The sequence below is a fragment of the Myotis davidii genome, unplaced genomic scaffold (genome assembly GCF_000327345.1).
Source record: "Myotis davidii unplaced genomic scaffold, ASM32734v1 scaffold354, whole genome shotgun sequence".
Classification (NCBI taxonomy): domain Eukaryota; kingdom Metazoa; phylum Chordata; class Mammalia; order Chiroptera; family Vespertilionidae; genus Myotis; species Myotis davidii.
Genome location: NW_006285785.1, coordinates 958,687 through 978,035, shown reverse-complemented (window position 1 = coordinate 978,035; position 19,349 = coordinate 958,687). Strand labels below are relative to the sequence as shown.

The 19,349-nt window shown below is 53.7% G+C and overlaps 1 protein-coding gene across 1 annotated transcript in view; it reads left to right on the top strand.

Moving 5' to 3' along the window:
* RBCK1 (RanBP-type and C3HC4-type zinc finger containing 1) overlaps positions 1 to 14,616 on the top strand; it is a 21,981-nt gene extending 7,365 nt beyond the window's left edge. The window contains exons 3-13 of the mRNA XM_006756721.2: positions 1,509 to 1,653; positions 3,918 to 4,011; positions 4,098 to 4,296; positions 6,156 to 6,274; positions 6,351 to 6,524; positions 7,584 to 7,744; positions 8,693 to 8,804; positions 11,575 to 11,754; positions 12,029 to 12,127; positions 12,409 to 12,552; positions 13,470 to 14,616. Coding sequence (XP_006756784.1) covers positions 1,517 to 1,653; positions 3,918 to 4,011; positions 4,098 to 4,296; positions 6,156 to 6,274; positions 6,351 to 6,524; positions 7,584 to 7,744; positions 8,693 to 8,804; positions 11,575 to 11,754; positions 12,029 to 12,127; positions 12,409 to 12,552; positions 13,470 to 13,550 — 1,500 coding nt within the window. The 5' untranslated portion in view covers positions 1,509 to 1,516 and the 3' untranslated portion in view covers positions 13,551 to 14,616. The remainder of the gene's footprint in view (positions 1 to 1,508; positions 1,654 to 3,917; positions 4,012 to 4,097; positions 4,297 to 6,155; positions 6,275 to 6,350; positions 6,525 to 7,583; positions 7,745 to 8,692; positions 8,805 to 11,574; positions 11,755 to 12,028; positions 12,128 to 12,408; positions 12,553 to 13,469) is intronic.
* The last annotated feature ends 4,733 nt before the right edge of the window (positions 14,617 to 19,349 follow it).

The window sequence follows — 19,349 nt, the reverse complement described above, 5'->3', positions numbered from 1 at the left end:
GGAGGCGAGGCGCCGGGAGACTCCCGGGGGCGGGGCGGGTGCTGCCAGGAAAGGCCTGCAGCGGGGACTGCCCACTTGCCCTTCATCTCCTCCCCGGCCCGGCCACTTCCGCGGGTGCCTGGTCATTCATTTACGCGAGGCCTCCGTGCGCCCACCCTTAGCCACGATGGCAGCGCCTGGAGGACCCAGGGAACCTCCTAGGCTGGGGGGCGGGGGGGCATCCCGCTGACCTCAGTACCAAGGGCACTGGCCTCGCCCCTTGCCCCCTGTCCCCACCCGGCTCAGAACCCTCCTGTGCGCCCTGTTCTTGGAACAGAGCCTGGGCCCTGGATGGCCCACGAGGCCCTGCTGTGCCCTGGCTGACCTCGCCATCTTCCTCCACTCACCACTCACTCTCCTGCTCTTTCTGCTGGAGCGGCCCCCCCTCCCCTCCAACTTTCTGACCTAATCCAACCTTTTCTTGCTGAGACCTTTGCCCTTACCTTCCTCTCTATCTGGGACACTCTTCCCCAACTTGGTCTTGAAATATCCAGCTCCTCTGTCAGGTCTCAGCTTCAGTCAGGTCTCAGCTTCAGTGTCACCTCCTCCCAGAGGCCTTCTCTAATCTCCTTACCCTGTTTATTTCCGTGTCGATCACAATCTGATTCCCGCCTCCCCCCCCACTCCCCCACCCCCTTATTAAAGTTGTCTAATTACCAGGGAGAAACGTACACGAAGAGAGGGACTGTGTTTAGCTAATTCACTGGCTGAATCCCAGTTTCTGGGACAGTGGCTGGTACACAGTAGGAGCTCAATAAATGCTTGTCAGATAAATGAATAGAAATATGGGGGACCTGGGAGTATGAAGGACAAATAGAACCAAATGAGCAGAGAGGGGGATTTGGGAGTATCAGAGAAGACTTCCCAGAGAAAGGTTTGTTTTTTTTATATTTTATTGATTTTTTACAGAGAGGAAGGGAGAGGGATAGAGAGTTAGAAACATCAATGAGAGAGAAACATCAATCAGCTGCCTCCTGCACACTCCCTACTGGGGATGTGCCCGCAACCAAGGTACATGCCCTTGACTGGAATCGAACCTGGGACCCTTCAGTCCATAGGCCGACGCTCTACCCACTGAGCCAAACCAGTCAGGGCGAGAAAGGTGTTTTTTTTTTAAAAAAATATTTTTTATTGATTTCAGAGAGAGGAAGGGAGAGGGAGAAACATCAATGATGAAAGAGAATCATTTATTGGCTGTCTCCTGCACGTCCCCTCCTGGGGATCGATGCATGTGCCCTGACCGGGAATCGAACCCTGACTTCCTGGTTCATAGGTCGACACTCAACCACTGAGCCATTCTGGCCAGGCAAGAAGGGGATTTTTAAGCTGGGTGCTGAAGGATATGTAGGAGTTCACCAGGAGGACAGAGGAAGCAGCATGTAAAAGGATCACCTACTTTGTGATTCCTCATCCTCGGATCCTGTAAAACAAACCCTGTGCTAACCCGCGTCCACTGTGTTGACTTTTAGCCGAGGAGATGGCCCTGAGGCTCAGCCGGGCAGTGGCAGGTGGGGATGAGCAGGTGGCTATGGAGTGTGCCACCTGGCTGGCAGAGCAACGGGTACCCCTGCGGGTGCAGCTGAAGCCTGCGGTCTCCCCAACACAGGACATCAGGTGAGGAGGGCATGGCTGGCCAGGGACATAGGGCTTGCTGCACCCTCGTGGGCCATAATGTATTCTTGCCAATAGAACAGTTATTGTTTTCCCTCTTCCACAGAATGTTTTATACCTATTATGCCAAACAGCATTTTATTTTTATTTTTTTAATATATTTTTATTGATTTCAGAGAGGAAGAGAGGGAGAGAGAGATAGAAACATCAGTGATGAGAGAGAATCATTGATTGGCTGCCTCCTGCACGCCTCCTCCTGGGGATCGAGCCCACAACCCGGGCATGTGCCCTGACCAGGAATTGAACCGTGAGCTCCTGGTTCATAAGTCGATGCTCAGCCACTAAGCCATGCTGGCCAGGCTATTCTTAGTTCTTATATTTCAAAAACTTTTCGTGTGGGAAAGTGGATGTTAAACGTTTGAAGTCTTTACATGTCTAAAAATTTCTATATTTTGCCCTCACGTCATTGATGGTTGGGTGTTGAAAATCATTATCCTGAGGAATTTTGAGAGTATTTTCTGGAGTATTTTAAAGCAAATCTCAGATATTATTTTATTCCTGAATAATTTGATATCTTTTAAAAAGTAAGGACTTAAAAATAACCTCAAAGCCATTTTCACAAATTACTAATTCCTTTAAATCCCCTAATACTCTGTTTATATTCAAATTTCCCTAATTATCTTATTACTGTTTTTTATACTTGGTTTGTTCCAATCAGGAACAAAATGAGATCTACACATACCATTTCTTAATATTGTCTAAGCCTGTTTTATTCTCCTGTATTTTTATGCCATTAATTTTTTTTTAAAGAAAATTGGTCTTTGACTTTTAGAAATTTCCTACATTCTGGATTTATTAATTGCCTCCTCAGGGTGTCATTTAGTATCGCCCGTTTTTCTTGTGAACTCGTAGTTGGATCTAACGGCTAGGTTATTCCAGAGTCACTTTGTAAATTTTCAGGAATTCTTCCTCATTTTATGATTGCTTCTGGCTGTTCTTCCTTTATGGATGCAGTGTTCTCCCAAATCTCTCTGAAGATATGAAGTAGACTTTACTGTTACTGTTATTTGTTATTGTTTTGTCCCCTAATTTATCTGGTTCTTCTGGCCTCATTTCTGGTTTTTCATCTTAGTCCCCCCCTTTTTTTATTGTTTTGTTGTTAATATTTTTCCACTGATTTTTAGAGAGAGTAGAAGGAAGAGGGGGTGAGACAGAGAGAAACATTGATGTGATAGAGAAACATCAATTGGTTGCTTCTTGCATCCCCCCACCCCCCACCAGGGCAGGGGACCGAGGTGCGTGCCCTCGACTGGAATCAAACCCAGGACCCTTCAGTCCTCAGGCCAACGCTCTATCCGCTGAGCCAAACGGGCTCCGGCTTAGCTTTCCCTTTTTATGCTTTTGGTCTTCCAAAGACGTTTTGGGATCCTTGAAAAGGATGTGTTTAAAACCATTTCTCTGGAATTAGACTGTTTGGATTGAAATCCTGCCTCTAACAGTTATAAATTGCTTACTTGGCAAAGTCACGGTAACCTGTCTGGGCTTGTGTTTTGTTTTGTTATTTTATACATACGTGTTTTTTTAAAAATATATTTTTATTGATTTCAGAGAGGAAGGAAAAGGGAGAGAGAGAGAGAAACATCAATGATGAGAGAGAATCATTGATTGGCTGCCTCCTGCAAGCCCCCCACTGGGGATCGAGCCCACAACCTGGGCATGTGCCCTTGGCCGGCATCGAACCTGGGACCTTTCAGTTCGCAGGCCGACGCTCTATCCACTGAGCCAAACCAGCTAGAGCTGGGCTCGTGTTTGTATCTGTAAATTAGGGATAACAACAGTACCTGCCGATGGGTATGTTGAGAGGATTAAGTGAGTTAATGCAGGTCAAGCGCTTTGCAGAATCTGGGCATTGGTAAATAACTGGGTGCCTTGTTAGGGAGAGAATGATAGAAGAGGTTGGAGAGGTAGTGGGGCAGTCACAGAGGCCCTGTGTGCTCGGTGAGGGGGTTTATTCCAGGAGCACTGTGCAGCCATCGCAGGGGCTGAGCAGTGGGCTCTGACAAAGGAAGCACAGGGGTGTGAGATTCCAGGAGCGGCCCCTGACACAGCCGGGGGATGGTGTGGGAGGGGCGTGTGTGTGTGTGTGTGTGTGTGTGTGTGTGTGTGCATGTCATGCACAGGTGTACAAACGTGTCCATGCGGATAGCTGGCGGCTGAGGTGGGACCTGCAGCCCGAGCCCGTGTTACTCCCCAGTTCTCCTCTGCAGGCTGTGGGTGAGTGTGGAGGACGCTCAGATGCACACTGTCACCATCTGGCTCACGGTGCGACCTGACATGACCGTGGCTTCCCTCAAGGACATGGTGAGTGAGGAGGCTGCGGGGAGGCATCAGGGCGCAGGCTTCCCACTTGGCTCTGACTCTCCCTGGTCCCCTCCCCACTCCCCTAGGTGTTCCTGGACTATGGCTTCCCGCCAGCGCTGCAGCAGTGGGTGATTGGGCAGCGGTTGGCCCGGGACCAGGAGACGCTGCACTCGCATGGCGTGCGGCGGGACGGTGACCCGGCCTACCTCTACCTGCTGTCAGCCTGCAACACCTCCCTCAACCCCCAGGAGCTGCAGCGGCAGCGCCAGCTGCGGATGCTGGAAGGTGGGGCTCCGCTCCTGAGTAACAGGGCCCTCGCCGGAGGCCCCGGGGCTCGAGGGAGCAGAGCCCCTGGGCTTTCGGGCAGGTCACCTGGAGGATCCTCCCATGATGGGGGAGAGAGGACAAAGGATGCCCCGGGAGGGAGTCCTTTCGGGATCCATTTTGGGGACAGCAGCCCCGGGGAGAGGGGCTGGGTCCAGCCCTGGCTCTGGCGTTTATCAGCTGGGTGGTCTTGGCAAGACCCTTCCTGTCTTTGCTCATTACTTTTCTAACTCTGTAAATTAGATAATAATTGCTAGTGTTTAAATTTTTTACTTCATATTTTATTTATCTATTTAGTTTTTTGGGTTTTTTTTGTTTGTTTTTGTTAATCCTCACCCGAGGATATTTTCCCATTGATCTTCTAGAGAGAGTGGAAGAGAGAGGGAAAGACAGAGAGAAACATCAGTGTGAGAGAAACACATCGATTGGTTGCCTCCTGCACGAACCCTGACCAGGGTCCAGGCAGGGGAGGAGCCTGCAACCGAGGTACATGCCCTTGACCGGAATCCGACCCTGGACCCTTTGGTCCTCAGGCCAATGCTCTATCCACTGAGCCAAACCGGCTAGGGCTGCTTTATACTTTTGAATATGTCGGACCTACAGAAAAGTTACAAAATTGTATAAATAATTGTATAACAGATTCCCATATTTGTTCTGCTTTATCATCTTTCTATAACATTATTTATAACAATTATTGGTATGGGTGTAAATTATTTTTTTCTGAACTGTTTTGAGGGTAAGTTGCAGACATGATAGCCCTCTCCCACAAATACTTCTGTGTGTGTTTCCTTAAAAAAAAAGAGACTCATTTTCTTGTATTACCACACACAGCTACCAAATTTATTTATTTATTTATTATTATTTTTTTAAATATATTTTTATTGATTTTTTACAGAGAGGAAGGGAGAGAGATAGTTAGAATCATCGATGAGAGAGAAACATCGACCAGCTGCCTCTTGCACATCTCCCACTGGGCATGTGCCCACAACCCAGGTACATGCCCTTGACCGGAATCAAACCTGGGACCTTTCAGTCCGCAGGCCAATGCTCTATCCACTGAGCCAAACCGGTTTCGGCCAGCTATCAAATTGAGAAAGTTATCATTGATAGGGCACTTCCATGTACTAGCTAGAGGCCCGATGCACGAAAATTCATGCAAAAATAGGCCTTCCCTTGGCTGTCGGCACCAGCTTCCCTTCGGCACCTGGGACCTGGGCTTCCCTCCTCTGGCTGCCCACAGGCATCTGGGACCTGGGCTGGCTTCCCTCCAGCCCCGGCTTTGTCAGGCAGGACATCTGGAATGACGTCCGGAAGAGGTCTGGTCTAATTAGCGTATTACCCTTTTATTAGTATAGATGTCCTTTATAACAAAGGCCCTGGCATTCAGCTGTCCTCTCCGCCCCTTCAGTCCTAGGTCTGCTCTGTCTTCCCTTGACCCTCCTGATATTGACGTGTTAAGAGTCCAGTTTTGTTTTTTCATCAAGTGTCTCATGAAGGGGTCGGAGTCAGTATTTTGGCAGGTCCAGCTCAGGAGTGCTGTTTGTCCCTCAAGGTGCCTCACTGCAGGAGCACAAGAGGCCGGTTGTGAGGCAGGATTTTTAAGCCCCAGGACACGGGCACTCATGGGTGGAGGAGGGGCTCTGACCCTGTGGGCACCAGGACTCTCAGCCAGATCTGGGTCCACCTGGTAGGACCAAGCTGGAGGCTCCTCCAGGGAGGAGGGAGAGGAGGGCGTGGGGTGCAGGGTGGGGTCCTGGCTGGCTGCGGGGGTGGGTGAAATTGGCTGCATGGATCCACCAACTTCTAACCCTCTTTCCCAGATCTGGGCTTCAAGGACCTCATGCTGCAGCCCAGGGGCCCACAGGAGCCGGCACTTCCGAAGCCTGGGGCCCCCCAGGAGCCAGGTCAGGGGCCTGACCCCATTCCTGAGCCCCCACTGGTAAGCTGCCCCCTGGTCCCTGACTCACCCTGCCTGGCCCCTCAACGTGCTGAGCTCAATGCCCCTCTGTCCCCAGGTGGGCTGGCAGTGCCCTGGCTGTACCTTCATCAATAAGCCCACACGGCCCGGCTGTGAGATGTGCTGCCGGGCGAGGCCCGAGACCTACCAGGTCCCCCCCACGTACCAGCCGGACGCAGAGGAGCGAGCGCGCCTGGCCAGCGAGGAGGAGGCGCTGCGCCAGTACCAGCAGGTGGGCAGGGGTGTCCCCAGGCAGACGCTTGCGGAAGGGACCGGGAGGCGGAGGCCAGGAAGGGAGGCCCTCCACACCCTGCTCCTCCCCCTCCTGGACTGACCCCTGCACTTGTCTGACCCTCCCTCTCCTGGGCCCAGCCAGGCTCTCATGTCCTGCCCCCTGTGGGTGGTGGTTCCGCCCCTCGCTTTGACATACACACCGGTTGTGCATACAAGTGTGCCTGGTTGGGATTCCAACATCCTGGCTGCGACCCTGACCATGTCCCACCTGCCACCCCTCGTCCACTTGTGACTTCACCTTGGGTCCTGCTGTTCCTGTCCACCCTGCCTCTCTGGCCCTATCCCACCCCTGACTTCCTGTGACCCCAGGACTCAGCCCCTCCCTGCTCCCTGGGAGGCTGGCCCCACCTTCTGCCCGCCCCTCTTGTAGTCCCGTCCTGTCCGTCCTGTCCGTGCTGATCACACAGATATCTGACCCTGATGTCCCCATTCCGATCGGATGCCCCATCCTCCACCTCGCTCCTTTGGACCCAGAGCTGCCCTTACCCACCCAGCCATGACCGCCCCCCTGGTCCATCTGCAACACTGGCCGGATTCCTCCTCTCTCCCGCCTTGCTCTGCTCCATAACATCACTTCCCCTTCCCATACCCTGACTACTCTGTGACCTTACCCTGCCCCACCTCCAGCCCTGGGCCCGCCTGCTCAGCTTCGCAGAAATGTGAGCCCTGGTGCCTCTGATCGCCTCCTCAGACCCTGGCCTTTCCTTACCACCATGGCTCCCTGGCTTGGCTTGACTCCTGATTGCAGCCCCAACTTGCCCCTGCCTGGCCTTCCTCCTGCCCCTGGTTCTCTGCCTGGCCCCGCTCCGAGCTTCACTCTTCCCAGCAGCTCTCGCTCACGCCCACTGTCCAGCCACGGCCACCCCGACCTGGGAGTCCTGACTCTCCCAGCCTTGTCCCCTCTCTGGGATCTGACCAGGACCCTTGTCCTGCCCCCTTCCTGGTCCGACCCATCCCTGAGACCCTGACCTGCCCACGGCCCCGCCCCTGTGCCCAGCGGAAGCAGCAGCAGCAGGAGGGGAACTACCTGCAGCACGTCCAGCTGGACCAGAGGAGCCTGGTGCTGAACACCGAGCCCGCCGAGTGCCCCGTGTGCTACTCGGTGCTGGCGCCCGGCGAGGCCGTGGTGCTGCGGGAGTGTCTGCACGCCTTCTGCAGGTGCGGGCCCCACCCCCGCCAAGCAGCATGGGTCCCGGCCACCAGTTAACCAGGCAGAAAGGGGGTGGGTCCTGTGCTCTCACATCTCCTTGGACACCCACAAAATCCTGTCAGGCATTGTCTCCCCATTCGCGGGGAGAATGTGAGGTACAGAGAGGCCAGCAACTTGCTCAGTGCCACACGGCTCAGGCATTCTGGCTCCAGAGCCCGTGCCCCTCACTCCTCCTACCCAGGCCCAGGCGGGGCATTGAGGCCCTAGCCCTGGCCACCTGAGCCAACCTTGCCCTGCACCTGGCTGGTGGGCAGGCTCCTCCTCTCCCGGCCCCTCCATCCTGACATTTGGTGAGCAGCCCCCGGGTGCCAGGGACTGTGCCAGGCCCAGGAGGGAGCAAACAGTTCAGTACTGCCTTCTGGGGCGTCATCCCAGTGGGGAGGCCGATTAGTCACATAATCATGGGTTAACTGTAACTGTGACATGCCAAGCACCAGCGGGTTATGATAACAGGGCCCTGCTCCAGCAGGGGGCCAGGGAGCCCTGGAGGTGGCACTGGCGTGGGCATGTGCCTGGCTTCCACAGGAAAGGGGTCAGTGTGGCTGGAGCAGACGGATGGACAGAGAGGTGTTAGGGAGGGCAAGTCATGGGGTGCTTAGGAGCACAGTTAAGAGTTTGCATTTGTTCTGAGCCTGAGCAGGACGGGATGGGAGCCACTGGGGAGGAGGGTGGGGGACACGGAGCCCAGGAGGCTCCCGCTGTCTTCCAGGTGAGTGAGACGGAGACCTGGACCAGAGCAGTGGGGTGGGCAGGCGTTGAGGCCATCGTGACGGGTTGGTGGGACGGAAGGGAGACATTGAGGAGAAACCCACCTGGGGACAGGCTCACCCTGTGAGGGTGGGGTCCCGGTGGGTGGGGTTCAGATGACCCTCACCTCCACTCCATCCCTCTCCCAGGGAGTGTCTGCAGGGCACCATCCGCAACAGCCAGGAGGCAGAGGTCGCCTGCCCCTTCATTGACAACACCTACTCGTGCTCGGGCAAGCTGCTGGAGAGGGAGATCCGGGCGGTAAGCCTGGGGGTGGGGAGGGGCACACTCGTCCCGGGGAGCTGGGCCCCGAGCTGGCAGGTGGGAGCTGGCTCAGGGTGCTGGTCTTGGGCAGCAGACATTTATCAAGAGCCTTCTCTGTGTGGGATGCTGCGGGCCCAAGTGGTCAACAGGACAGGAACTGGGGGAGGTAGCTGGTCAAGAAACCCCCTTGTGAAGGAAAGACAGCCAAGCAGGTAGCGGGCCTGGGTGACCTCCAGTCAGATACTCGGCCTCTGTGAGCCTCAGTGTTCTCATCTCAGTGCAGGGCAGTTAGAGTTACTTTCCATTTCAAGGTTGTGAAGGGTTTGTGTAAAGAATCGAGAGTAGCGCTTGACGCGTGGTAAGTCCTTATCAGTTACCTTGTGCTGTGTAACAGGTCATTCAGACTTGGTGGCTTAAAACAGCCACCGTTTATTTAGCTCATGAATCTGTCACTTCGTAATTTCGCTTCGGCTTATCTGGCGAGTCTTCTGGTGCAGGTTGGGCCTGGCTGACCTCATCTGGGCTTAGCTGATGGTCACTGCCCTGTCTTTCCACTTTGGTCTCCCATCTGCCAGTGGGCTGGCCGGGCTCTCGCGTGGTAGGCTCTCAGAGTTCCCGAGCAGCCAGCGGGGGCCCAGCGCAGGAGTGCTTTTCAGGTCTGCTCCTTTCACACTTGCTGCTCTTCCCCTGGCTAAAGCAAGTCACAGGCTCAAGCCCAGATTCTGTGCAGGAGGGGACCGCCCATGAGCCTGGAGTCAGGGAGACATGAGCAAATTGGGGCCATTCCTCCAGCATCTATCACAGTGCTGTCTGTCACAGAGCTGTCTGTGTGTGCACGTGTGTGTGTGTGTGTGTGTGCACACGCACGCACGCACGCACGCACGCTATTGCTGTTAATGCTATTATCAAGTTCTCTCCCTGACTGCTATTGATCTCTCCCTCCTCTGGACCTCCATTTCCCCATCTGTAAAGTGGACTGTTGGGCTTGATTTGAGGTTTTTAAACTGCTGGGCAGTGGCCTTCCCAGAACTGGGCATCTTCGGATACCCAGGCAAAAACGTGAGGCATGGTGGCTGAGGTCCAAATGGGGGACCCCACAGGCACATACACCAGACCCTGTTTCTCCCCGTCGCTCCTGCCTCTCCTGTGACCCTGCGTCTGAGAACCCCCTGACTTCACCAAGCATTTCGTGGAGCCCAGGGAGTTCTGCCTCAAGGGCAAGAGGGCAGACAGAAGGGTGGAATTGAGAACTCCCACCATTAACCCCACGAGCAGCCCCATTTTCATCTCCTTCCTCTGTGGGGTATCTGGGAAGGGAACCTCCAGAAGGTGCTGAGGCCTCCTCTCCGGGGCCTGGAGAGTCAGCCCATGTGACCTGGTAGCCGCAGTCGTTGCCCGACCCCCCCATCCCAGCAGATCCCTGATTGCATATTTCTCCTGTTAATCTCGGTGTCTGGGCAGGCATGATATTTTTCCTTTTTAAAATCAACTTCATTAAGGTATACTTTGCACACAATAAAATGCAGTTATTGTAAGTGTACTGTTGGGTGAATTTTGACAAATGTCTCATGTAACCACCACCCCAATCAAGATATAGAACGTAGGCATGATTTTTATTGATTTCAGAGAGGAAGGGAGAGGGAGAGAGAGAAAAACATCAATATGAGAGAGAATCATTGATTGGCTGCCTCCTGCATGCCCCCTACTGGGAATCGAGTTTGCAGCCTGGGCATGTGCCCTGACCAGGAATTGAACCGTGAGCTCCTGGTTCATGGGTCAATCCTAACCACTGAGCCATGCTGGCCAGGCATGATTTTTACTAGTATAACCAGCATAGATACAATAGCCTTCGCTATTTTTTTATTTTATTTATTTTTTGGTTAATCCTCATTTGAGGATATTTTTTCCATTGATCTTTATTTTTTTATTATTTGAAGTATTACAGATAGTAGTACATATGTCTTCTATTGATTTTTAGAGAGAGTAGAAGGGAGGGGGAGAGACAGAGAGATACAGTGATGTGAAAGAGACTTATCAACTGGTTGCCTCCTGCCCCTGCCCCTGCCCCGACTAGGGATTGAGCCTGTAACCGAGGTAAATACCCTTGACGGGAATCGAACCTGAGATCCTTCAATCTGTGGGCCAACGCTCTGACCACTGAGCAAAACTGGCGAGGGCAGCCTTTGCTGTTGTGCTACAAAATCTTTCTAAAGGTTATCTCTATGGCATAGATCCTGTTTATACCTCTTAATAATTCCAACGTCTCCGTGCGTAAGCAATGCTTCAACGAACATTTTGTGTGGTGTCTCTTTCTTCTTAATAGTATTTTCTTAGGATAAACTTGTAGAAGCAGAGTGAGTCCCGAAGGGTCAGAGAAGTCTGGGTGGTTGAAATGTTCCTGCCACATTGCTTTCTCGGAGTGAAATGCACCAGGGTGCTGGTTTCACCACGTATTCCCCAGCGTTGCTTGTTACTATTTTTGTCCATATTTTTCTTTTTTTCTTATTGTGGTAAAATGTATATAAACTTACCATCTGAACCACTTTTAAATGCACGGTTCTGTGGCATTAAGCATATTTCTACTGTTGTGCAGCCATCACCACCATCCCTCTCCAGAACGTTCATCCACTTTTTGATGGAGTTTTAAATACTGGCGGGAAGAAACGGGCCTGGGGCTGGGTGGGACTGAGGATTGGGGCTTCCAGGGGCATATTTGGTGGCAGGGCGGGCCGCCTAGCAGGAGGGCTGAGTCCCATGGTCTTGGCAGCTGCTGACCCCTGAGGACTACCAGCGGTTTCTGGACCTGGGCGTCTCCATCGCCGAGAACCGCAGCGCCTTCAGCTACCACTGCAAGACCCCCGACTGCAAGGGCTGGTGCTTCTTTGAGGATGACGTCAATGAGTTCACCTGCCCCGTGTGTTTCCGCGTCAACTGCCTGCTCTGCAAGGTGGGATGAGGGGCCACAGCTGGGGGAGAGGTGGTTTAGGGTCTGTGTCCATCAGGACTTAACAGAAATGGGTAAATATTATCATACATGCCGACCCCGGCTTCACCTCCCTGGCTTCAGTGTCTTCCGTAAAGTGCGTGTGTGGTTTATCACGTGAGGCCCGGTCGGTGACAACACCTAGAGGCATTACGTACTGTGTGGGCGCCCGCTGTCCCCCACCTCTCCCAGCTTCCCAGCGGGAGCCTCCTCATCTCGAGCCCCCCACTCCCTGCAGGCCATCCACGAGCAGATGAACTGCAGGGAGTACCAGGACGACCTGGCCCTGCGGGCTCAGAACGACGTAGCTGCCCGGCAGACGACGGAGATGCTGAGGGTGAGGCTGGGAGGGGCTGAGGGCCTGGGGTTTGAGTTTTGGGAGCTGGAAGGGCTGTGGTGTATGGGCCCTGGGGGCTCTGGCCCGCTCTGGCCTCACTGCCACCCAGAGCTGGGGCTTGGGATAGGTGCTCAGCAGCGGGACAAGTGTCCGGGTGGAGGCGAGACGGCAGAGACAGGGAGCCTGGGAGAGAGATCCACTCCAGCGGAGTCGGGTTTTCCTCTGTCGTCGGGAGGGCCACTGCCCGCCTGGCCCCAATGTCAGCCCCTGCTCTGCCCCAGTCCATGCTGCAGCAGGGCGAGGCCATGCACTGCCCGCAGTGCCAGATCGTGGTTCAGAAGAAGGACGGCTGTGACTGGATCCGCTGCACTGTCTGCCAGACCGAGATCTGCTGGGTCACCAAGGGCCCGCGCTGGGGCCCCGGGGTGAGTCCTTAGGGAGCAGGGGCTCAGGAGAGGTGGGGAGGGGGCCCTCGCCCAGGAGTGGGGATGGGAAAACTACAGCCCCATCCAGTCCCCGCCTGTATTTGTGCAGCCTGTGAAGTAAGAACATTTTTTACTTTTTAAATGGTTAAAAAATATCAAAAGAATATTTTGTGACATGAAAATCACAGGAATCTGATTTTTTTGGTCCATAAGTGACGTTTTAGGGGAGCACAGCCTGCTTATTCTTTCACGTAGTCTGCGGCGGCTTTTATGCTCCGAAGGCAGACTGTGTGGCCTGCAAGGCCGGAAATAACGGTCTGGCTCTTCAGAGAAAAGAGTCGCAGCCGTTGGCCTAGAGGACAGTGGGGGGCTCAGTGTGGAGTCCGCGGGGGCGTGGGTCCGCAGCTCTGGCACACGCGGCTGTGTGGGTTAGGCTGTTACTGCCTTCTCTGAGCCTCAGTTTCTTCATCTGGAAAATGGAGGTGATAGCTGGGCCTGTCTCACTTAGCTTATTGTCAGAATCAAATGAAAAAGTGTAGAAACGGGCGTAGTGGATGCCTGTCATGTGAGTGCTTTGTATGTGGTAGCTCTCAAATTAGGGTGTGTTGCTGGGATTGGGGATCGTTGTCACAGACGGGCTTTGAGATGTGGAGGCGGAGGAGCAGCCCTTGGTGCTGCCCATGTGCTCACCTTCCAGAATGTGCAGATACACCAGCTCCGTCCCTGCTCTGGGTCTCGGGGAGGCAGAGCGAGGCCATGGAACTGGGGGCCCAGAAAGGCCCTTGTGATGGCCTCCATCAGGCTGCTGAGGCCGGGGGCCGGTTTAGAAGCAGGGCCTGGAGTGGACTGGGTTTTGGCTGATGGAGTATCATGGGGCCACTGTTTGCCCTGCCCTGACCTCTCCCCTCATTCTGTAGGGCCCTGGAGACACCAGCGGGGGCTGCCGTTGCCGGGTGAACGGGGTTCCTTGCCACCCCAGCTGTCAGAACTGTCACTGAGCTGAAGATGGCCCAGTCCCCACGCCGACCCAGCCCCACCCCACAGTTGCTGCGGGACCGGGCAGGGGCTTTGGCTCTGAATTCCGGCCGGGGAGATGCCTTTACGCTTGGCCGAGAAGGACCCAGTGGAGCCGAGGCCTCGGAGCTGCCTGGCGGCCTTGTTTGTGTGGGTGTTGCAGGGCCCCACCTGGGCCGGCTGTTGTCCTTAGCGCCTCTGCCCCAGTGCCTTTGCCTTCCCCTGGGGCTTGCTGGCCAGACCTTTCATCTCTTCTTTGTGCTCCCACCTCTGCCTGGCGCAGCCTTACACAGCCCTGGCCATAGGCCTTGCTGGGTAGAGCCTCTGAGAGCCCGTGTGAGTCCATACATCCCCACCCGCCCCACCACCTCGTCTCCTCAACACCGCGCACTCAGAGCCCGCCACTTCCCGTCGGCTCTCTGCGCTGACTTTTCTCTGGCTTTGCTGTTGGAGGCCTGGGGCCTTTTAGAACTGCTGCTAATCCTGTTCAGAGCCAGGAGGGAGACCGAGCAGTTTCTAAAGCACAGCTCCTCTGGTCCAGCTTCCACGTCTCCCTCTTTGTAAGCTCATTAAAATGGTTTTCCAGGAAGGGATGAGTGTGATGTCTGAGGGAGCGAGAGGGACATGGGCTGGGACTCTGAGTAGCAGGATCCCAGGCGCTCCGGGAATGGCGGCAGGACGTGTACGTATGAGCCGCCTGGCATCCCTGGGCCCAGCTGGAGCGGGTAGGATGCTCTTGAGTTTGCAGTGTGTGAGAGGCCACAAAGCAGGTTCTGCAGATCGGTGTGGGCTTGAGGGGCAGGAAGGGGCTGAGCAGCAGGTACAGGCTGGCAGGAAAGCCTTGCTGCTCCCTCTGCCGCTCAGTGGGCATCCAAGGTCGGGGAACAAACATTTCAGGATCAGGTAAAACTGCTGCAATTCAAGATCAGGTAAAACTGTCCATCCTAATTTTAGCATCTCAGGTAAAAATGTTACAGAATTGGTCCAGCCTATTTACCAGTCTCCTTTTTGTGTTGGTCAGGGATTAATAAAAAACATTCTGGGTGTTCATTCTGTAAGTTTTACTGCATTCTCGGACCCACTCCCTTCCCATGAGACCTGGTATTTGATGGCCAACATGTCTGAGCTGTGCTGTGGGTCATCAAAGAGGCAGAGCGTGTCTCTGCTGTTCAGGGCCTAGACGCCAGGCTCCGGAAGTTGGGGCATGTGGTTTCGGGGCAGTGAGCTTATTCTAACCGCTGGAAACGCAATGCCACCCTGTCCTTGGAGGCCAGGACTGGAGTTGACCACAGGCACTGAGCAGAGCTATCAGAGGACATGAATGCCTTCCTGCTTTGCCAGTGCTGGCTCACAGCAGCTGGGGTAGCTCAAGGGCACGCTCGGGCAGCCTCCCACTCTGAGCAAGACACAGGCATAGCCACTGACCTGGAGGGCACAGCAGTTGAGACCTGGACCACAGGAATAAGATGGGGCCCAGATCAGGGCAGAGTACCCTCTTACCACCTCCTTCCTCCCTCTCCTGTCAGGTCCGTCTTAGCATCCCTTAGGCAGGGATGGAACCTTTTTTCTGCCAAGGGTCATTTGGATACAACACCCTTCATGGGCCATACAAAATTAGCAACTTAAAAAGTAGGCTGCTAGCACCGCCGGTGTGGCTCAGTGGTTGAGTATTGACCTATGAACTAGGAGGACACTGTTTGATTTCTGGTCAGGGCATATGCCTGGGTGGCAGGCTCAATCCCCAGTGGTGGTGGTGGTGGGAGGGGGGCATGCAGAAGGCAGCCGATTGATAACTCAATGATATTTCTATCTCTTCCTCTTCCTCTCTGAAATCAATAAAAATAAGTTTTCAAAAAATTAGCCTGCTGTATTTGGTCAAACATTTAATTAACTCACCCCTAATGCCTTGGCAGGGCCAGACCAAATGATTTTGAGGGCTGGACGTCCCCCCACCTCTGCCTTAGGGGCTGGGGCACAAGAGAAAAGCAGACCATTCTCTTGGTTCAGAGGATGCAACTGCCACAGGTCTTTTCAATGCCCTGCCTTTCCTTCCCCCATAAATGTTAAGAGGTGTTGTAGTACTTACCTGTGGCTGCATCAAAATAAGGACAAGACAGGCACAGGGGGCTTTGTTGGCTACGTCTCTCGCTCGGCCCACTCCATCCACGCCAGCACGGACAGGGAATGAGTCTGCTGCAGCCAAAATGGGGCAGCCCCAGGGTTCTAGCCTCCAGTGCCACACTCAATGTACCAGGGGGTGAGGTTCACAAGTGCTCTCTCTGGCAGGGTCAAGGGGAAGTGCCATCCTCTCCCAAGGGGCCACCCCAGGCCCGGGCCCCAGCTCTTGAGAATCCATCGCCAACTGGCCAGAGCAGACTTGAAAACAAGCCCCAGGAGCTTTAGACTTAAATTACCTCCCCAAGGAAGGAGCAGGAGGCCCCAAATATATTTGTGTGACAGTCTTTGTCTCCCGGACAGGAAAAGGCAAGTGGAAGCCCGCTGCTCCGATAAAGAGCTGCTGCTGATAGGGGCAGGGAGTGGAGGACGTGCCACAGCCCATGTCAGAGCTGCACGTGTCTTCCTCTAGTGTGGGGCTGGCATAAAAGCCATTCGCTCAAAAGCCGGAAGCTGGAGGCAGGCCCACAGCCTTGCTGGCTCACAAAGGCTCCTGGGCAAATTCCAACCATATGCAAGTCTGGGGAAATACTGCTAGCAAGTTGAGGGCCTTTGTGAAGACAGGAACAAAGGCAGCAGAGCCACAGAAAACACGAAGGACAGCAGGGCAGGGAAAGGACAGTCAGGCTGAGCCTCAGGCCCACCATCTCTTGGTTCGATTTGGCAAAAGCCTTTGGCCTATTCCTTTTAGTCACCACTTCATCTCTGAATGAACATGGGTCCCCTGCGCAGGGCTGGCTAAAGGCATTGATTCTTAAACTGTTCACCAAAATGGAATCAAAACACTGGCCTGACCTCACAGTTTGTAAAGCATTTTCCCAAACATCGTTTCATTACCGTCCATGTGAGATGGGACTATCCCTATTTTACTGTTGTTAATGAGTCTCACAGATGTTGAACTTGGAGCAGCTCAAACTGCCATGAAGTAACACACTTGCCATGATGCTACCAATAATTCTCTCTGGACCCAGTTTTGGGCCCATCCTCACCCCCAAATCACCTAGAGCAGTGGTCGGCAAACTGCGGCTCGTGAGCCACATGCGGCTCTTTGGCCCCTTGAGTGTGGCTCTTCCACAAAATACCGACTTCTGTGCATGGGCCACGAAGTTTCAATCGCACTGAGGCTTAGGAAGAGCCACACTCAAGGGGCCAAAGAGCCGCATGTGGCTTGCGAGCTGCAGTTTGCCGACCACGGACCTAGAGTCCCACTCTCCTCCACAGCTCAAAGTTGTCCCAGACCTGAACCCTAAGGACCTGCCCCTGCCACTGCCCTTTCCATCCACAGACCCCAAACTCCGGTCCTCTTGGGCTCTGCTGTCTACAGACCCACACACTTCACACAGCTGTTATTTTCATACTTCTTTTCCCTCAGCCTTGCACTTCTCCAATCCTCCAGCACCAATGGGTGTCCAATTCAGTCCTGACACTACCAGGTTAACGTCAGACCCCACAAATTATAGGGCTCAGTCCCACAAGACTCCCCCACTTCAGATGCCAACCGCAAACGGTGCCCAGGCTACCCACACTTCTTCCTGGCCAACTTCAAATTCAGGGGTTCCTACCACTCCCCCCTCAGATTCAATCATTTGCTAGTAGGGCTCACAGAACTCAGGAAAACACGTGTTTACCGATTTTTAATAAAGAATATAACTCAGAATGGTTCAATGGGAGAAATGAGAATGTATGGGGAGAGGGTTTATGTTGGAAAATGCAGACCCTCCCAGCATTTTGATGCGTTCACCAACCCAGCAGCTCCTAGAATGAATCAAAGTTGTGGAGTTCTATCTCCAGCCTTTCCTCTCCTCCTAGGAGGCCAGGGGATGGGGCCAAAAGTCCCCACTCATCAGTTTGGCCTTTCGGGGACCTGCCCCATTCTGAGAACATATAGCAGTCCCACTGTGAGCCATCTTATTAGCATAAACTCAGGTGGGACTGCAAGGGAATCATGAAGCACAAAAGATACTCCTATCAGGAAATTCCAAGAATTTTAGGGAAACAGAAAAAACACAAATATTTCTCATACAATGGACACCTTTCCTTCAATGTTCCCATTTTCAAAATTCTACTTTTTACACTCAATTCCCATGAAACTGCCACTGAATCTGCCACCCAAACTGTTCCTTCAATGCAACTCCGGTGTGAGCTCCCAGAGGCCACAGGGTCCTGACCTGTGTCCCAGCTCTGCATTCTCCGCGTCAGGTCGGAGGGCAGCATGGGCAGCTGGCTACAGTGCTGGGACAAGGTCAGGGGGCTTGATGCTGTTCAGCCTCGGGCACTCTCCCCTCCCCCCATCTGGGACAGGGAAATATTAACAAACATCAATAAACATCCCAGATGACATGGATTCTTGCCTGTGATCGGCCCATCCACAGGATGGTGGCAACAGGCACTTGGCAACTGTTCTGGTTCCCAATACTCAACTGCTGGGAGTGTCATGTTGGAAAAGCTTGGCAAGAAAAAGCGCTCACAGCTCCTCTGGGACAGGAATTACACGTGGAGGCAAAGTTATGTCCACTAGGCTCTGGTTAGGTTCCAAACCCGAGTGTCAGCCTTTGGAAACGAGGGCATCCCAGATCAGTGTGAAAAAGTCAGGATTGCCCAGCTCACACCCCACACCACTTCTGCTGCTTGCTAACCAGGGGCACCTAGCCGTAGCCGGAGTGTGCAGATCATCCTCATTGCAGGTGAAATAGAAAGAGGACTTGCAGGTATCATCCCAGATCTCCAGGCAACTCAAGGCTGACCAGGAGTCCGGAGACCAGAGCACAGTCCCTGGCCGGGGTGGAAGGCAGGGAGCATCAAGCCATTTGTCTAAGACCAGAGTCTACTCCTACCAAGTGGCAGACAGGACAGAGGACAGAGAGATTAGTAACCACATATGGCTGTGTATTTCATACATGGCTCTGTACAGAGTATTTACAGATATTCTTTACAGAATAGTAAACCACCTGAAGGTAAAAAGATAATGGTTTCTTCTCATCGACAAGGTGAATCCTGATGTCAGCAAAGCTTATCACATAAATGAACTTGTTCCTTCTTAGGCCACAACTGAAGCAAATGCCACTTGCTTCCTGGGTTCCAAAAAGCTGTGGCGTGGGACCCTGATCGTGTGCACCTCCTTCCCTCTCCCCATCAATTCCTTCAGTATTACAGACAGGCCCGAGTGCTGTGGCAGGAGGTGCTGCTGCTGCTGTCCATTTGTAACAAGAGGACAAACTTGCTGAGGGAGAAGACTGGGAGTATCTGTCACATCATCACCTCTGGATCCTGAATTTCCTTTGTCTTGACGTATCTTCCACTTTCTGGATTAATCCATCCACACCACACTCACCCCAGGTGGGACTCCTGCTATGGAGAATGACCCATCACTGAGCTTTTTTGGTTCTAAAGTGCTGAGCGTAACTTAGTCTAGACGCCTCTCATAATGTCTCTGGGCTTGCCAGCTGCCTGGCACGCTGCATGCCCTCCACTCTGCACACAGGGCACACGGGAAGGAGGGGCGGTCTGAGCAGAATGGCCAGAGTGCTTCTGGCATGTTCACATTAAAACACTTGTCGAGACAGAACAGTGCTGGAGAGACCATGAAAGTACAAGTGCATGGCTGCTTC